We start from the raw sequence: 16,220 nt of genomic DNA, 5'->3' as shown, positions 1-16,220 counted from the left end.
GACGCCGAGCTACTGCCTGACTTAACTTGTTCCGGCCAACTGAGCTGAGTACTCAATATTCGATCTCAGGCACAACATCACTATCTTTCAATCGATGACTACTGAGGAAACTGCTGGATAGCGCGTCGTCGAACTCACGGAGCACGACTCAGAGTCACCCAGCCACTGCTACACTACCACAGTAGGGGAGCTCAAAGTTAGAGTGTGTGGTGCGCACTATCGATGTCAGCTTAATGAATAAAGCCAGAGTTGCATCATGAAAGTAACAAAGTCAACATTGTACCTACGTATGCTAATTCGATCCATATGTGATCAGAAGACATTCTGCTCGCCGCAGTATATGGCATACGAAGTGTAACTTGAACGAGCTCAGCAACAAAACATGTCACTCGCTGCCATATGCGAGTACACTCCAGTGAGTACGATGCATTGTTATATATGGCGTGTATACGCCTACAACACAATGATGCGGAAATACGCGAATCGCAAACAACGAGTCGTTGGATACAGCCAAGACAGCAAGACAGCAGCTCGATAGCAACGGCAGTCCGTCAAACAAAGACATTGGTATCATAGTGGTGAAGGGGGACGTCAATCGACGTTCAGAATAACCACAATACTTACGGACAACGAACAGGTGACTACCGCTTTCACGACCTTCAGAATTTCAGTGCAACGACGACGTGCCCGCTGGCCCAAATTCCGTCTTGAACACCCTTGATCTCGCGCTATCGAGCACTCTGTGCATGTATGGGTATGCAGAACACCACGAACAAACGTTCAACGCACTGCGCAACTTCGGATGACCACCTTGCCCGTTATTCTGGTCGCTGCCAGCGACAGACGCGGTTTCTATGCAAGATCCACCCACGACTCTCCGGGTTTCGCTCGGAGCTGGTCACTTGTGTGGTAACAGACCTGTCCGCGACTCCTTGATCAGCCTAAGGATAGCACAGTCAATCGCTCAAATACAGTCGCAGTGCGAGGAAATCATTTACCGTACGATCTGTTCCACTTCTTGGAGGAACTCATTCGGGTCGTGTACTTCGTTCAACTCCAAAAGTCGAGTCCAACATTGACAAGCGGGATGAGTCGCGATCCTCGTCAGGATTGCCCCAAAATATGCGCATCAGTATGTCCGATGTCGGTGACTGGGCAACGCTGGTTGATCGCTGATGAACTGGACAATCGAGGTTGCAGTATCATCAGGATTCTCCGGGGGTAGCATCTCTGGGGGACATAATGGTGTATCGTCACCTCCGCATCTGGTTGCCTATGTTCGTCGACATATGTGGCGCCCTTTCATAACCAGCGGCATTGCCTGCCCACTCTGAGGAAGCCGCGTCGGGAGAATGCAGACCAGGCTCGGGCTGAGCAAGAGAATGGGCTTCTTGTTGGACGCAAGGACAGGAGCTTGGAATTGGCGGCATCGGCTCGAGTCCGGGTCTGCAGGGCTCATAACGTGACGATGCCACCATCACCGCATATGCGACTCTGTGTGCTACATGAGTAGCTCCGCTTGACTCGCGGGCCCCCGTGTGCCTTACAGGCATTCCCTGGCTGATGAGCTCCCGGATGACAGAGCTGGTCGCCGAATGCGAGCGACGCGTGGGTGCAGAATCCTCGCGTGGTCTTGCGACAACGCCGTTCTTGGCCTTCTCAAGATTGAGCCTTTTGCCTCGGTCTTCATTGACATACATACTATCGACTACCAAGTCGCGCGAAGGCAGAGTGACGGCATTTTCAAGATTGTAGAGCTTGTTGGGGATACGGATGGTCGGCGCTGCGAAAGTGTAATGTAGCAATCTTGAAATGGAAATGAAGGTCTAGGTCGTAGGGGCTTGCGTGGAGAGGGTGCTCCGTCGCTGGAAGATTGGAATGCACATGGTCGGATCAACCAAGTCGTCCTCGTTCTTTTTGCATAGGCCTCTGCCGATGAGCTCGACGCAACATTGTGATCTGGTTTGCCCGGCAAGGGAAGTTCTTCGATCTGGAGTTGAAGAAACTTAGTCCTAGCCCGTTCAACCGCGAAACAGTTACCTCGAAGACGTATCCGATGTATCTTTGAGCCCGCAACTGCTGAGCGGCGGCCCCAGGATGGGGTCATTCAGCGGCTCGACCATTTGAGCGACATCAAGCTGGAGTACAAGATAGGTGCCACAGCAGGGTACCATAAATTCCATATCTGAACAGTAGCCGTCGTTCACCAATCTGCGTATCTTCGCAGCATACATGTATGAGGTTCGTACCTCCGTCCGAGTGTGTTACAGAGGATACTGATGGGATGCTGAAGCTCCGACCAGAGCGCAAGGCAGCTGGTGCCATAGGGTCGCGAGTGCTCTGCATGAGGTCAAGGATCAACAGTCGACAGTCGATGTCCTGGTACTTGCGAAGTTGAGTAGACTGAGAGAACGGGCCATTGGCAGGCACGGTGGCTGCAAGGAGAAACAGTGGGAGATGTCGCCACCCTCCCCTGGGCACACGGCTGTTATCAGGGCTATGCAGCACGTCCGAGAGCCCGAGCCGCCGTGTATCTTCGAGATTAGCCGAGAAGCGTGTGCGTTGATGTGCCCCTTCGATTTTAGCTGACGCATGCTATCACTGCCACGGTCGGGCGCTCACCCAAGTACGCAATCCGGTTGGTACGTAGTAGGAGCGTACCTGATCAGACTGTTGACTTGGGTACCCCATGCTAAAGAAAAAGGCTGAAAAATGGGTATATGTTAAGAATCAAATGAGTAGAACAGAGCATGTGAAATACAAGCACAACAACACAGCGACTCGATAGCAACGCCGATAGCATGCATGACCAGCTCCATAACAATAGGGCAAAGATTTAGTCCAAGTCCATGGTAACGACGACACGAACTGTGAAGGAGCAAGTGATGACTGCTTTGGCGACCTTCGATAGAGTGACACAGCCTTGGCGGATTCGTCTCGCACGAAGTTTGAAGTTGAGAATCGCGCTGTTTACTCGGACTATATATTGGTAAGTACCCTGGAAGAGAGCGGACAGGCATGAGACGCACTGCGGAATTTCGAGCGAGCGCTTTCATTGACGTCCTGGTCTCCGACGGATGCCATGTCAACGGCGAGATCTACCCAAGACTCTTTGGCGCTTCCCAATGATCTGGAGTCGTGGCCAGGAGCAACACATCTACGCCGTGATTCTTGTATCAATCTATCGGTTGTATAGTCAGTCGTAAGCCTCGATTGTCGCCGTCGAGATGATCCTACTGCACAATATTCTCCACTTCTTGCAGAAAGTCGTTTGGATCGTTCACTTCGCTCACCTCCGATAGGCTCAACCAAACATTGACGAGCGGGATGATGATTCGATCCTCGCTAGGGTTTCCCAAAAACACGTTCATCAGTACGTCCGACGTGGTCGAATTTGTAGCAACTGGACGATCGCTGACGGACTCGATCATCGACGATGTAGCTTTATCGCCGACGTCTTCTTTTGGCGGCAGCGTCCCCGGCTCCGGAGCTAATGCCAATGGTTCATTGCTAAGTCTTGAATCCAGCGAGGCTCGCCCAGCAGGATCTGCGGTAACACCTCCAGGGGTATCTGTCTGCACGATGGTCCTTGGTAGCATCGTACCAGGCTCCGGTGCAGCACCAATTACAGAAGGGACGCCAATCCTTCGTAACGATGCGGCCCTGGGCCGGCAACTGAAGGCTCAAGCTCTTCAGACGCGGCCATTGCTTCTTCGACTGTTTTGCCACCGCCGTCTGTTTCCACGTTGCCACCAGATTCGTGACCGCGTGCGCTGGCGACAGCAACTGGCGCTGTCTCAGCTTGGCTATCATCCGCATACACCACCGGTACTCCCTGCCTGACGAGCTCCCGAATGACTGAGCTAGTCGCCGAGTGCAAACCATGTAGATCTTCGGAAACGTCATCTTGAGGGGCTGCAGCGACGCCTGATTTGGCGTCCGCAAGAGCATCTCTCATGCGACAATCCTCACTGACATAAATGTTGTCAGCAAGCAGATCACGTTGGTTCAGAGTCACGGCGTGTTCGTGATTATAGAGCTTGTTCGGGATGCGAACCGTCAGAGCTGCGAAGCTATGATGGTAGCAGTTAGGAAATGGGAAGGAAGGGACGGGTCGTAGAGGCCGCCGCGAGAGGGGGTGTTCAGTTGCAGGGAAAATTGGGGTACACATGGACGATTTCATGTACGCATCCTCGTCCTCTCGACAGAGACCGGAGCCGACGAGTTCGACGTAGCATTTGTGATCCGGCTTGTTGGGCATCGGCAACTCGTCAATCTAGAAGTGTTCATAAGCTTGACATGGAACAGTTTATGAATGAAAGGGGGAGCTACATCAGAAACAAGTGCAATATATTTTTGCATCCGCAAATCTCTTGCGGCGGCAGACAGAGCGGGGTCGTTCAGTGGCTCGACCATCTTGACCGGATCCAGCTGAAGGCACAAATATGTGCCACGACGAGGCACTAAGAACTCCATGGCCGTTACACTGTAGAACATCCGTTTGAGGTGCAAGTTCATATTCAGTAAGATGGCAGGTACCGGTTACCTTGATGCTATGTTCCAGAAATGTTGATGTTGTTTCGTGGCGCCGGGCCCTATTCAGCAGAGTTGGGCATTGGACAGTAGCTGGCGGTGTTGTGTGCAGGATGACAACAGACAATGGCTAGCAGTCGAAGGCAAGTTGAAGACAAGAACCGTGAGTGCAGTGCGAGGTGAGAATGAGACGTTGTTTTCGGGGTGCGGCCGCTGTACTTAACTTATTACTAGCTCCTCACGGTCGCCATATGCCAGCCGGGAGTAGCCGAGATGTATTTGCGCATGTGTGTGCTTGAGTGCGCCATGACAGTTGGACGCTCACATGAAACACTGAAGTTCGGCCAGAACAACTGCACATCCCTTCTCAATACCACACTGCTCACACACTAACTCATTCTATCACCGGAAAGGCGCTCACAGTAAATACAAGCAAGTGCATGATTCGGCACAATCGACGGCATAAATAGAGAAATCCCTTACCAGAATCGAACCCACAGCCATGCGATGAGACGATGTTCAGTTAGGTCTTATCAATGTTACCTGTGGTCCAGTGCGTACAAAATGAACGCCGTTTCCATATCACTACAGACCACTGTCCTGACCAAGGGGGCTATATAACAGTGATTTTTAATTATTCCCACTCATGTCAATCCTACGGACGCGAAGACGGCGACCACTAGCACACGGAAATGCGTGGGTGAGCACAAAGAAGTGACAACCGCATCGGCCTGTTTCACGGCATGTGGCATGGCCACTGTCTTCTCCGTCTACCACTGCACGAGAACAACTACACCCAAATACAGGCATGTCTTATGAGGGCGATATATGTAGGTCGGGCGTCGGTGGTTCCGAACATGAATAGTCGTCCGTTATCACGCTGACATGCCCTCTTGCCTGCAATGTCTCTCCCGAGCTGCAAGTCGTGGAAGTCGTCCAGGACGCGCTCCGCAAAATTGGGTGCTTTTCTCGGACACGGAGCCTGCCGCTTTGGGAGACATTTACGGTGTGCTGCAGTCTGTCAAGACGCCGATACGGCTCATATTGGCTCGAAGTCTGGGCTTCGACCCCGGAGACGGTGCGTCTGTCGTTACGGCCAACAGTCCCTTTGGGAGTGCCAGAGCTGTCAGCCGTGCTGCACCGTCTTGGGCCTCCACCGTACCTGGCGCTGGGAAGATACGACCGTGTATCATCAGGAATACCGCACCAGCTCCCAAAGCTATGACGAACGTCTACCTCATGGCGACGTACAACGACAAACCTTTCGATGAATTGCCAAAGATTTACCAACACTTCTCTCTGGCTGTCTATCCTAACCAGGAACACGCAGTCCACCTGCATACACAGCCGGAGTGGCAAGGGAAGGAGGTGCAGTGGGTCATTGCTTACAGGTTTCCAATCATGTTCGGCAAAGAAAATACACGGTGGACAAATACATGGGTTCAACACCCCGGAAATTGTTACCTCACGTCGCACCATCGCATTGGGGAGGACATGCTAGAATGGCTCAACTCCGTTGCGGATCGCAAGATGGATGAGTGGCAGCGAATGTGTACAAAAGATCCGCGATTAATCTCACAGATGTTCAAGGATTGCCGGGTGCGAACCGCCACATCTCATTTCAGTTGTTTAACTTACATTCTTGCAGATCAAATCAGATGACGCTCGTAAACAAGCAAGAGCCGGGGTCGCGAGATGGCGAACCCACCAGGTGCTCGTGTTACTCATCGTCTTCAAGTTGGCTGACACTTACGTCTCGGATCGCAGACGCCTTCTGCGAGCGGCAGCCCGTCGCCCTATAATGCCAGCATGCCCTCACATTGAATCGCAATGCGAGTGTGTGGTCTGCCGGAAGCAACCTATCAGGTCTTGCTTCGAATGGCCTTGAACATTTCAGGGGCGGCGCACAGGTCAAGCTAGAAAACATTAGATCTTCGGAACACGTACTGATTTACTCGGCACTGTACAGAACATGCAACGTACAACGAAACAGACATGGGATCCGCATGGCGCGCTGGTCGATCAGAGCTGCATAGATGCGAACAAACAAGTCGATGCAGACGGTTTCACGGTTGTGAGCTATGGAAAGCGCAGGCAATCTCATGGATCTGTGAGTATTGTCAGGTACCATCGTCCCATTGTCCCGTCGGGCTCACCGACCCTGGATAACTGTCACCAGAGCGTTACCAGTGGGTCGTACCGATCCGGTCAGCGGGCTCAGTGACCGTCCGTTGGGAAGGCTCTGCGTATATACGGCGCGATCACTGGCATATCCACATTCTGCAAGCACACGGGTCCAGTGCTGCCAGTCCGCCCATCTGTCTGGCTACGCATTGGCCACATGAAGTGCGTATTTTGGCCGCCGCACGTCAGAACTCGGATTTTCCATATGTAATACAGCCAGTCATCACATTTCATATCGACTCTACATTTAATCTCCACCTGCTCCCGCGGCCCGCCCTCTGGGACTATCAGTACTTCAGTACTTCAGTCACGGTTACAGTAGAGTCACTGTCACTCGAGTCTCCGCCACCGAAGACAAGCAGTGGTCAATAACGCGAACGCGTACTTCCAACGCATACTAATATACTGACACCAGTCACGCCTCCACATTAACCTCCATCATCATCTCCTGACGAGCATCCTTTGCAGCCTCTCCTCACTCATCGCCTCTCATCCTCTTGGACAACAGCGTGATGGAGATCTGCTGCTCCTCTCGCACCCTTGATCTACCGAGCCTCGACCCACCGGGTACTAAGCGCAAGGTCCGCCAGCCATTCGCGTACACCAAAGTCAAACCGAGATATGATCAGGTAATTCCGTGCCCTTGCTCGTCTTGGCCTCGCTGACTCTGTGTAGGTCAAAGGCTATTTGGCCACCGCGGAACCGTTCCTTACCTTGCCCCGCCTCCTCGTCCCCTCCCGCAGAGTCAAGTACAAGCCACCTCTCATGCACTACGGGTGGCGAGTCTCTCGATACTTGCTCCTCGACTATGCACGGGCGAATAGGCTTACAAGGAGATGGGGTCGTGACCTCACCAACTACGAATGCATGGATCGAGCTTTGGCTACCATCAACAAAAAATGTGGCGCCTCCATGTCAGACGTCATCCTTCAAGTGCAGACAACCCTGTTAGATGGCATCCAACCGAGGACCTTCGTCGTTTCGTTGTATACCAACTACGAACTGAAACGGATCGATCTTCCGTCGCAAGACGGCATCGAGCGGTTGCAACGAGCCTCGAACTTCGAAGAGCCTCCGAGGTGGTTCCTAGACGGCCTAGAGTGGCGTTGGTCACGCTGGTCATATTGAGGAGACGGATGAATCATCCTCCCATGGTACGCTCTTTCATCTCTTCCGCCGTGTATCACTCGCACTGATTTGCCAGATCTTTCAGCACCTCCGCGATACCTCTGTCGGGATAGCTGCTTGGCGCAGACACACTGTACTATACCTCACGACTATCTCATCGTTCTCCTGTGCTCCAAAGGAGAACTTGAATTTTCTTCCTGTTCCACTGTACTGAATGCAAACTCCATCGACCGTTTGCCTGCACAAGATCTAAGCCGAGACATGAGCAGGTCAGTTCACTCTCGGATTAATGTGTATTCCCGTTGTTGACGCAATTCAGATTCGCCCTTGCATCATTTCACAAATGCGACGTACAGGCGCAATGCACGGAGGTACGGGCGGAGGAAGGTCTCACTTCAAGTCACTTTCGATTTGTGCTTTCCCACCTCTTGAATGAATCACGGTCGTTCCTACCTTACCGAAACTCTTGCTCGTTCAGTGCGTACACGTCACGGTTATGGGCCATGTCACTTGGTCTCTTGTCAAAATTGCGGTTCTCCTCCCTCCTTCCAACGCGTCAAGCCGGAACGGTGAGTTAAGCTTTCAAGTCTCGCAACAGGAAGTGCCAATTTAGGATCTGGCAACTTGACTCGGACTGTGAAGCAACCCGCAACAAGATGGCTGGTACACGAGAATTAGATAAAGTAACGAGTAAGTACTATGACCGATGGGCCCTCCAGGGATTGTGGGCCAATAGACGCCACCGAAGGCAAATATTAGTAAACAACGCGTCCGCGTACTACTGACGCGCGACTCGTTCTGACAACCGCGCCGTTGTCCTTGGCAGACTTTTGGCTTGTCGTCTTACTTCTGGCTCGTACGCGCTATGGCTTTGATTGAAGATGACCCGAAGGGCTCTCAGAAGATGAAGCAGAAGAGTCTCATGTCGTTCTTTGGCAAGCAACCGCAGGCCAAAGCGAGCGCGTCAGCGCCGAAGGAACCAAAGACGCAGACGAAAGCGAGGAAAGGGACGTCGAAGCCTGGCGCGACGGACGTGTCATCGTCAAGTCCATTAGTGGTGGAGGCACGAACTCCGTTGTCTAAAACAGTGTCGCAGTCGTCAGCCGTTACCAGCGCGATGTATACCCGTAGTTCGGACGGCGGCTTCAGCGCCCGTGACACGCCCCCGACTAGCGACCCTATTGACGTGGATATGCTGTCCGGTGATGACGATATAGGCAGTATCAAGGCCGCAAAGAAATCGGTGAGTACATGCGCGTTCGTTTTGCTGTATCGCGTTATGACATGGTCTATTGTAGGCGAATACGAATCGCAAGCGTAAGGCTGTAGTGGAAGACTCAGATGACGACGAAGGAGGCATTGATGCAATCGCATACATCAAGAGGCAATCTGCTAAGAAGCGGTCTCCCGATCCTGTCTCCACAAAGAAACCGCGTGTCGCAGCTCTTTGCCTTCCGACGACGAGCAAGACAGTGATGATGCAAGTGCGCCGCAGGTCAAGTCTTTCTCGCAGCGCCTTACAAAGTATCAAAAGTCTCCTGCTCAGAAGAAGCCCAACAAAGGCATGTCGTTCATTCCAGTCACTGTTACGCTACCGCGGTTCGGGTCTCTGCACTGAGGGATCTTTGAGGACAATGGGTGCTTGTGCTTTTTGTAGTTTCTCACTCAGGGTGTCTCAATTCGCACAAACGGAGTTGCGGGACCCTTGTTTGAGGCCATCCGAGAGATGGACAACGAAACTTCGCGTTGACGGCAACTGCAGTGAGGGAGGATGAAGGTTGCCTAACAAGGCGTGTTTCGATATTTGAAACCAGCTTGACTTAACAGTCAGGTGAGACGTGTTGTCTGTGATTTGTTTCCAAGAAGTCAGCTGCAGGGAGCTGACGAACCATGACACGATGACCTCGCGAGCGGTGTTTGATGTTGGCGTACACTCGGAGCCATCGTCCAATCTATGGTTTTTGGCCTGCAAAGTGCTGACTGTTCTTGACCATAGCGCGTCGAAAGGCATACGAAGATGACGATGACGACTTCATTGTCCCCGATGACGAGGCAGAGCCAGAAGATAACCTTGACGACGACGATCACCGCTCATCCTCCCGTGCATCCTCTCGTGCCTCTGGCTCATCGCGCCTCTCAGCCTACGCCCACTCCTCAGCTGCATCGGAAGCTGAGTCCGACTCTGCCGCTCCCTTGGCTAGTAAAGTCAAAGCGTCTGCACGCCCCGCGATCAAGAAGGATGACAGGTCAAAGGGCGGCAACAGTTTCTTGACCGCCGCTGAACAGCGTGCACAGAAGCAGAAGGTGGACAAGAAAAGCTCAGAAGATCCGTTCGCGTTCCTGCAAGACGTTAGGGACAAGGATGGCGTGCGACCGAGCGAACCGGGATATGATCCGCGCACCTTGTACATCCCCGCGAAAGCGTGGACGGGATTCACGCCGTTCGAGAAGCAGGTATGGGCACCTCTGCCGAGATTTACGAGCACTGTGCTGAACTCGGGCTCAGTTCTGGGAGATCAAGCAGAACCACTTCGACACGGTATTGTTCTTCCAGAAGGGCAAGTTCCTTGAACTGTACGAAGAGGATGCAAGGATCGGGCATCGTGAGTTTGACCTGAAACTGACACAGCGAGTCAAGATGTCCATGGTCAGTAAATCAATTGAGGTTTTATAATACATATTTAGCTTCTGACTATTTCTCAGGTCGGTGTCCCAGAAATGTCGTTCAACTTCTGGGCAGCCAAGTTCCTTGCTAAAGGTGAGCGACGTTGAACCTGCCATATATGCGCGTGTTGATTGGCTGGTCAGGCTACAAAGTCGGACGCGTTGACCAGGCCGAGACAGCGCTCGGTGCGGAGATGCGACTCGCCGCGGACAAGAAAGGCGGAAAGTCGAAAAGCAAGCCCACCGCAGAGGAGAAGGGCAAAGACAAGATCGTCCGGCGCGAGCTCAACAAAGTGTACACAAATGGCACCCTCGTGGACGCGGAGCTGCTCACGGACGAACAAGCTGGCCACTGTGTCTCGATTCGCGAGGCGGAGAGTGAGGACGGAAAGGACCAACAGACCTTCGGTGTCTGCGCGCTCGACAGTGCAACCAGTGAGTTCAACCTAAGCTCATTCGAGGACGACGTGTGTAGGACGAAGCTGGAGACGTTAATGCGGCAACTCCGCCCGAAGGAGGTCATCTTCACCAAGGTGAGTTTGCGCGACTGATGGCAGGCTAGTTCTGACCCCTTGTTTAGGGTAATCTATCCGTGTCGACCACACGCCTGCTCAAGGCCATTCTTCCCGGCAACTGCTTGTGGACAAGTCTGCGGGACAGCGAAGGTTTCACGTACAACCAGACGCTCAAGGAGCTGAACAAGCTCTTCCCCGCTTCCGACGATGACGATGAGATGGCCGATGCCGCACATAGCCTGAGCAGTGCTGTTCCCGAGGCTATACGGGATATGGCTGGCCAGCAAAATGCAGTCGAGGCCTTGGGGTCCATGATCTGGTGCGTAGTAGCGCGGATCGGAGAACTGCTTTGGTGATTCAATCTCGGGCAGGTATTTGAACACACTCAACATTGACAAGGATATCTTGAGCATGAAGAACTTCAATATCTACGATCCCATGAAGCGCGGTCAAGGGCTCGTCCTTGACGGGCAGACGCTTGCGCACATTGAGGTTTGTGATCCGTCGTTTGTGAGCGATGGCGTAGCTCACGTTGTCGCCAGGTCTTAGTGAACAGCGAAGGTACCGAAGACGGATCTCTGTTGAAGCTGCTTTCGCGTTGCATCACCCCCTCAGGCAAGTCGTAACCGCATGCGACATCACTCTATACTCAGCTGTCTCATCAGGCAAACGACTCTTCCGTATCTGGCTCTGCATGCCTCTTCGAGAAGTTGCCGATATCAATGCTAGGTCTGAGCGTCCAGGCGTATTGGCAAGTTAGTTGGCTCACGTTGTTTGTCCTTCAGGCTGGATGCTGTTCAGGACCTCCTAGACCATGCCACCTTCGAAGGCGAGTTCACGAAGGTAGCGAAAGGTCTTCCGGACCTCGAACGTGTCGTATCTCGCATACATGCTAAGAACTGCAAAGTCAGAGATTTCCTGAAGGTTCTGACTGTATGTGGATCACCCTGTAGACGCGAGCATCCGGAGTCCATTGACCCTTCTCTGAGTAGGCGTTCAAGTCGCTTAGCACGGGTCTGTCGGAGCTCGCCGACATCTCTGAGACGTTTCAGTCAAGGACCATCCTCGGTCTGCTGCGGTCTGCACCGGACCTGCTTCCGCACATCAAGCATGTGAAGTCTATGTTCAAGAAGCCTGAGGATAGTAAGTGGTAGAGCGTTGTTCCAACGCGATGCCTCATTGTCGCTCAGATGCGGACGAGTTGGTCCCTGAAGATGGCAAAGACAAGGTATATGATGAGATCATGGAGGAAGTTCGAGAGCTGGAGGAGGAGCTTGATGACGAGCTCAAGAAACTCCAGAAGAAAGTCGGGTGCGTTGGCTGGTGACTTCATACCTTTTGATAGCGGTCTAACCCAAAATCAGCTTTAACTTGACCTATTGGCATAGTGCTATAGGCACCAAGGTATGTCTGACATGTGCGACGAACCAGAAATGCATCAGAGCTTGGCATTAGGATATCTACCTGGTGCAGACCAAAGCTTCGCAGAAGGAGGTTCCGAAAGACTGGACGAAGAGCGGGTCAACTAAGGTGAGACAAACATCACTTATCACGGTACATAGGATAATCATGAATGATCCTGTCCCTACCAGGCTGCTGCACGATACGTTGTGCCCGCTTTACAGCCGACCATACGGAAACTCAAGGAGGCCAGGGAGAACCGGAATACCGCCATCAAGGAGTTCAAAATAAGGCTGTACGCTGAGTTCGACGCTGATCGAAGTGTATGGTTGCGCGCCGTCAGGGTTCTTGCCGAGTTGGATTGCCTCTTCAGTCTCGCGAAAGCATCTGCAGCGCTCGGTGAACCCTCTTGCAGGCCGGAGTTTGTAGAAGGCGACGCCGCTTGGGTTGACTTCGAGGAGCTGAGGCATCCAGCCCTGTGTGCGAGTACGGGGTTGAAAGGTGACTTCATCCCGAATGATGTCAAGCTTGGCGGAGAAGTGGGAAGAATAGCCCTACTCACTGGTACGTTCAACACTATGTTCTCGGAGATTCACTTTACTGACGTGTTGCAACACTCTAGGACCGAACATGGGGTAAGTGATCCACGGTAAGGTAGATATGTAGTGACTGACTAACTATCACGCTCATCAGAGGGAAGTCTACTGTAAGTCTTAGCACTTCGTCTTTACCTTTCTGTTGCTGATTGGCTTACTAGGCGATGAGAATGTCCGCTACGGGGGTGGTGAGTATACCTGGTCACGCTGAGAAGTTGTGCTTATCACCGTTGTCTAGATCATGGCCCAGCTAGGCATGCTGGTGCCAGCAAAGAAAGCTAGGTTGTGCCCGGTCGACTCGATATTAACCCGTATGGGCGCATACGACAACATGTTCTCCAATGCTAGCACCTTCAAAGTAGAATTGGATGAATGGTATGTCAATGAACGAGTGACAACACGAATGTAATCTGATTGGGCCGTACAGCTGCAAGATCCTACGTGACGCCACACCTAAATCACTGGTGATTCTTGATGGTGAGTATCCGCACGCTTCATACATTGGCCGCGTTGACAGGTTGCGGTACAGAACTTGGTCGAGGCACATCGACATATGTGAGTGGGAGGATCTCAGTACGAATGATGACAGCTAACACTGCGCTAGGATGGCATGGCTATTGCAGGGGTACGCACTCTAACTACTTCCTCATTATCCCATAATTGATATCGCCTCTCAGGCCGTCTTGCATCAGCTCGCTACTCATACGCTGGCACTCTCATTCTTTGCGACGCATTACGGTTCCCTGACAGATGACTTTGCTTATCACCCGAATATCCGTAACATGCATATGCAGACATTGGTCGACGACGAGAAGCGCGAGGTACCTTGTTCTTTGTTCCTCATGTCCATGGACATCGATGCTCATTATCGCCCACGTCAGCTCGTCTTCCTGTACAAGCTCGTCGAAGGTGCGCCTTGTCTTCCTTCGGTACACACGTCGCCAGCCTCGCAGGAGTACCCCAGGAGGTGGTCGAGCGCGCCGACGTCGTCTCCAAGGACTTTGCTCAGCAATTCAAGGAGAAGATCGAGGGCAAGCGCAGCTCGGCTTCCGGGCGCCTGCCGCTCGTCGCCCAAGCCGACTTTGCGTACCTGTATGGGTTGGCGACCGGTAAACAGGAACTCCCTGAGAATCCGGTACGCCAGAGGGAAGTACTCAAGATCTTGAAGGGTGCTGTGAGTGGTTACCTGAAGGCGGCTTCTGCGTAACCGAAGGCTCGGAAGACCCAATGTCGTCATGCTCAAAAGTACTAGTTATCGTATAGTGTATCATACAACTTTCGTGCTTTGTCGTTGCTGATCGTGCTGTACATAGACCTGTATCATAATGTCGATGGAACTGCTGTCATATGATATCCGACTGCGTTGATGGAGTTCTGGTCTGCGGTTGAGTGGACCTCAATCCTATAATTAAGCCTCAGGAGCGACCTACGCTGTTCCAGTTCAAATGTTCTTTCTGGGCTTATTGAGCTGTATCAAGGATAACTATGAGGACAAAACTGAGTAGCTGAGCGCTCATCAGTTCGCGATCACGGTACCTCGTATATCGCTCCTGCCGCGTGTCCGCCCCTTTTGTCTCTTCATTCACTGAGTCTGAGGGTGAGCACATCAGTTTTCTTGCTCTACATATCGGCCCTTGCTCACGCGTACACCTCGGTCCGCTCTTCAAAGGCATTTTCTGTGCTTCCGTTCAAGCTGCAGCCGTAGCTTCGTTCCCCGAGTTCAACACCTCAAGCTCTCGTCGCAAATGCTAGTGGCACTGCTGGTCAAGATATTCCTCTGGATCCGCAGGATCACTCAATATACAGAGGATCGACCTTATGCGGCTCCCACTTCAACCCAGACGTCTAGCGTGATCAAGCCTGCACCGGTCACCATTCATATACACCCGTACCACCCAAATCATGCCGGCCCTACAGCGCAATGTACGTAGGTCCTCCTGTGGTACCGTAACAGACCGTCTTCATTGAGCATGTCAACCTTCAGGAGCACAGAAATCGTCCAGGCCAGTGCATACCCAGTCACCGACATCTAGCAATCCGTGCTGAGATGGAAAAGAGGTATCCCCTTTGTTCACGCCACGCTGATGTGTCCGCATGTCTCACCATCCTATGTCAAGGACGCTGAACTGCGCTCCGCCAGGGAGCGCAATTCAGACTGCCGGCGAATTGGCAACTTGAACGAGAGTGCGGGCGCCAGTGGCTCCGCACGTCCGTGCGTTCGCCCTGGGAGTGGCGCAGGCTCACCAACCAGCGACGACGAGTCGACTACCAGCACGCTCACGCCGCTCAGTTCACCGGAACCTGAGACTCCAGGGACGTCGCCCTATCGCGAGGTGGGGTCGTACGGGCTGCGCATTCAACCAGTACAAAGCCCCACCATTTCGCGCTGCTTCCCCGATCCCAAGCCGGAGCCGTATGAGTCGTCTTCTGGACGACAAGCAGGAGAGCCGCGCCCGTCCGATGTTTCCCTGGGGAAGCGCCCCGAGAGATGGCAGGAGACCAGTAGCAGTACTTGGCCCGCCCCAAGGCGTCGATCGACATTCCCTGCTTTGAATTGGCGCAGAGAGTATTCTGTACAGCAGTTTACCGTGTAAGTTCGCACATTCAACACTGCAGCTTCAAGACACTTACCTCCGACGTCTCGCCACCAGTGACCCCCGTCGCGAACGCGCAATCCGGTCTCGCAACGAGAAGGTAGTGTGGCCACCGCCAGAGGGACCACGCTCTCGAGCGTACCCCTCCCCGCGACGACAGCCGACCTCGCCGACCTCTACGTCAACCTCTTCGAGGAACAAGGCGCGCTCCGCTGGCGGGTGTGGTTGCGCGTGGAGCCACCCGCCTGGGAGCTGATCGGGGAGAACCATCCCCACCCGTTCATCCAGGGCTACGTGCTCCGCATGCTGGACAATGGCCAGCCGCGGTGGGTAACGAAGCACACGTACCGCACATATGTCTGGCATTGGAAGAAACTGGGATTTGGCCTGTGGAGGGTATTAGGTCGGGGCCGTCTCGCTCGCCGTGAATGAGCTCCGAACCTGTGCTATCCAAGGCAATCCTCCGAGTTAGCAAGAATGCTTCAGTCCGTACAAGTCAAGCCACCGAATCTCCAAGACTCCAAGATACATCGACTAGGAAATAAACAGCGTCGCTCTCGCAAATTGTGTACATGCAATGTAACAATGTATTCTTACAATCGTCA

The 16,220-nt window shown here is 53.0% G+C and overlaps 5 protein-coding genes across 5 annotated transcripts; 4 read left to right on the top strand and 1 right to left on the bottom strand.

Annotated features, from left to right (window-relative positions):
- Window positions 1-3,410: 3,410 nt before the first annotated feature.
- Window positions 3,411-4,745, bottom strand: B0H18DRAFT_601989 (uncharacterized protein). The gene is made up of 3 exons (XM_048038742.1): window positions 4,547-4,745; window positions 4,333-4,486; window positions 3,411-4,276 (listed from the first exon to the last, which is right to left on the bottom strand). The coding sequence occupies exons 2-3, from the start codon at window positions 4,474-4,476 to the stop codon at window positions 3,626-3,628; spliced, it is 795 nt and encodes a 264-aa protein (XP_047898045.1). The 5' UTR covers window positions 4,477-4,486; window positions 4,547-4,745; the 3' UTR covers window positions 3,411-3,625.
- A 660-nt stretch (window positions 4,746-5,405) lies between these two features.
- B0H18DRAFT_982093 (uncharacterized protein) lies at window positions 5,406-7,031 on the top strand. The gene is made up of 6 exons (XM_048044522.1): window positions 5,406-6,132; window positions 6,182-6,244; window positions 6,342-6,443; window positions 6,503-6,643; window positions 6,713-6,879; window positions 6,934-7,031. The coding sequence occupies exons 1-5, from the start codon at window positions 5,419-5,421 to the stop codon at window positions 6,755-6,757; spliced, it is 1,065 nt and encodes a 354-aa protein (XP_047898044.1). The 5' UTR covers window positions 5,406-5,418; the 3' UTR covers window positions 6,758-6,879; window positions 6,934-7,031.
- On the top strand, window positions 7,032-8,328 carry B0H18DRAFT_982092 (uncharacterized protein). Its single transcript, XM_048044521.1, has 4 exons — window positions 7,032-7,346; window positions 7,393-7,871; window positions 7,931-8,114; window positions 8,165-8,328. The coding sequence occupies exons 1-2, from the start codon at window positions 7,230-7,232 to the stop codon at window positions 7,843-7,845; spliced, it is 570 nt and encodes a 189-aa protein (XP_047898043.1). The 5' UTR covers window positions 7,032-7,229; the 3' UTR covers window positions 7,846-7,871; window positions 7,931-8,114; window positions 8,165-8,328.
- Window positions 8,329-8,749: 421 nt separating this feature from the next.
- Window positions 8,750-14,228, top strand: B0H18DRAFT_1082925 (uncharacterized protein; the record flags this gene model as incomplete). The annotated part of the gene is made up of 25 exons (XM_048031603.1): window positions 8,750-9,088; window positions 9,144-9,247; window positions 9,289-9,424; window positions 9,853-10,299; window positions 10,352-10,492; window positions 10,549-10,603; window positions 10,654-11,042; window positions 11,090-11,343; window positions 11,396-11,516; window positions 11,567-11,639; window positions 11,690-11,753; window positions 11,810-11,957; window positions 12,017-12,167; window positions 12,215-12,335; window positions 12,389-12,428; window positions 12,480-12,554; window positions 12,617-12,993; window positions 13,191-13,209; window positions 13,260-13,396; window positions 13,449-13,498; window positions 13,551-13,576; window positions 13,626-13,646; window positions 13,699-13,842; window positions 13,903-13,930; window positions 13,975-14,228. 25 exons carry the CDS (start codon window positions 8,750-8,752, stop codon window positions 14,226-14,228), a joined length of 3,714 nt encoding a protein of 1,237 aa, XP_047898042.1.
- Window positions 14,229-14,900: 672 nt separating this feature from the next.
- B0H18DRAFT_601819 (uncharacterized protein) lies at window positions 14,901-16,010 on the top strand. The gene is made up of 2 exons (XM_048038741.1): window positions 14,901-15,611; window positions 15,673-16,010. The coding sequence occupies exons 1-2, from the start codon at window positions 15,106-15,108 to the stop codon at window positions 15,869-15,871; spliced, it is 705 nt and encodes a 234-aa protein (XP_047898041.1). The 5' UTR covers window positions 14,901-15,105; the 3' UTR covers window positions 15,872-16,010.
- The last annotated feature ends 210 nt before the right edge of the window (window positions 16,011-16,220 follow it).

The sequence above is a fragment of the Fomitopsis serialis genome (assembly GCF_022376445.1).
Source record: "Fomitopsis serialis strain Sig1Antser10 chromosome Unknown B0H18scaffold_7, whole genome shotgun sequence".
NCBI classification, from domain to species: Eukaryota; Fungi; Basidiomycota; class Agaricomycetes; order Polyporales; family Fomitopsidaceae; genus Fomitopsis; species Fomitopsis serialis.
The sequence above is the reverse complement of the archived record's forward strand: the minus strand, read 5'-3'. Positions and strand labels throughout refer to the sequence as shown.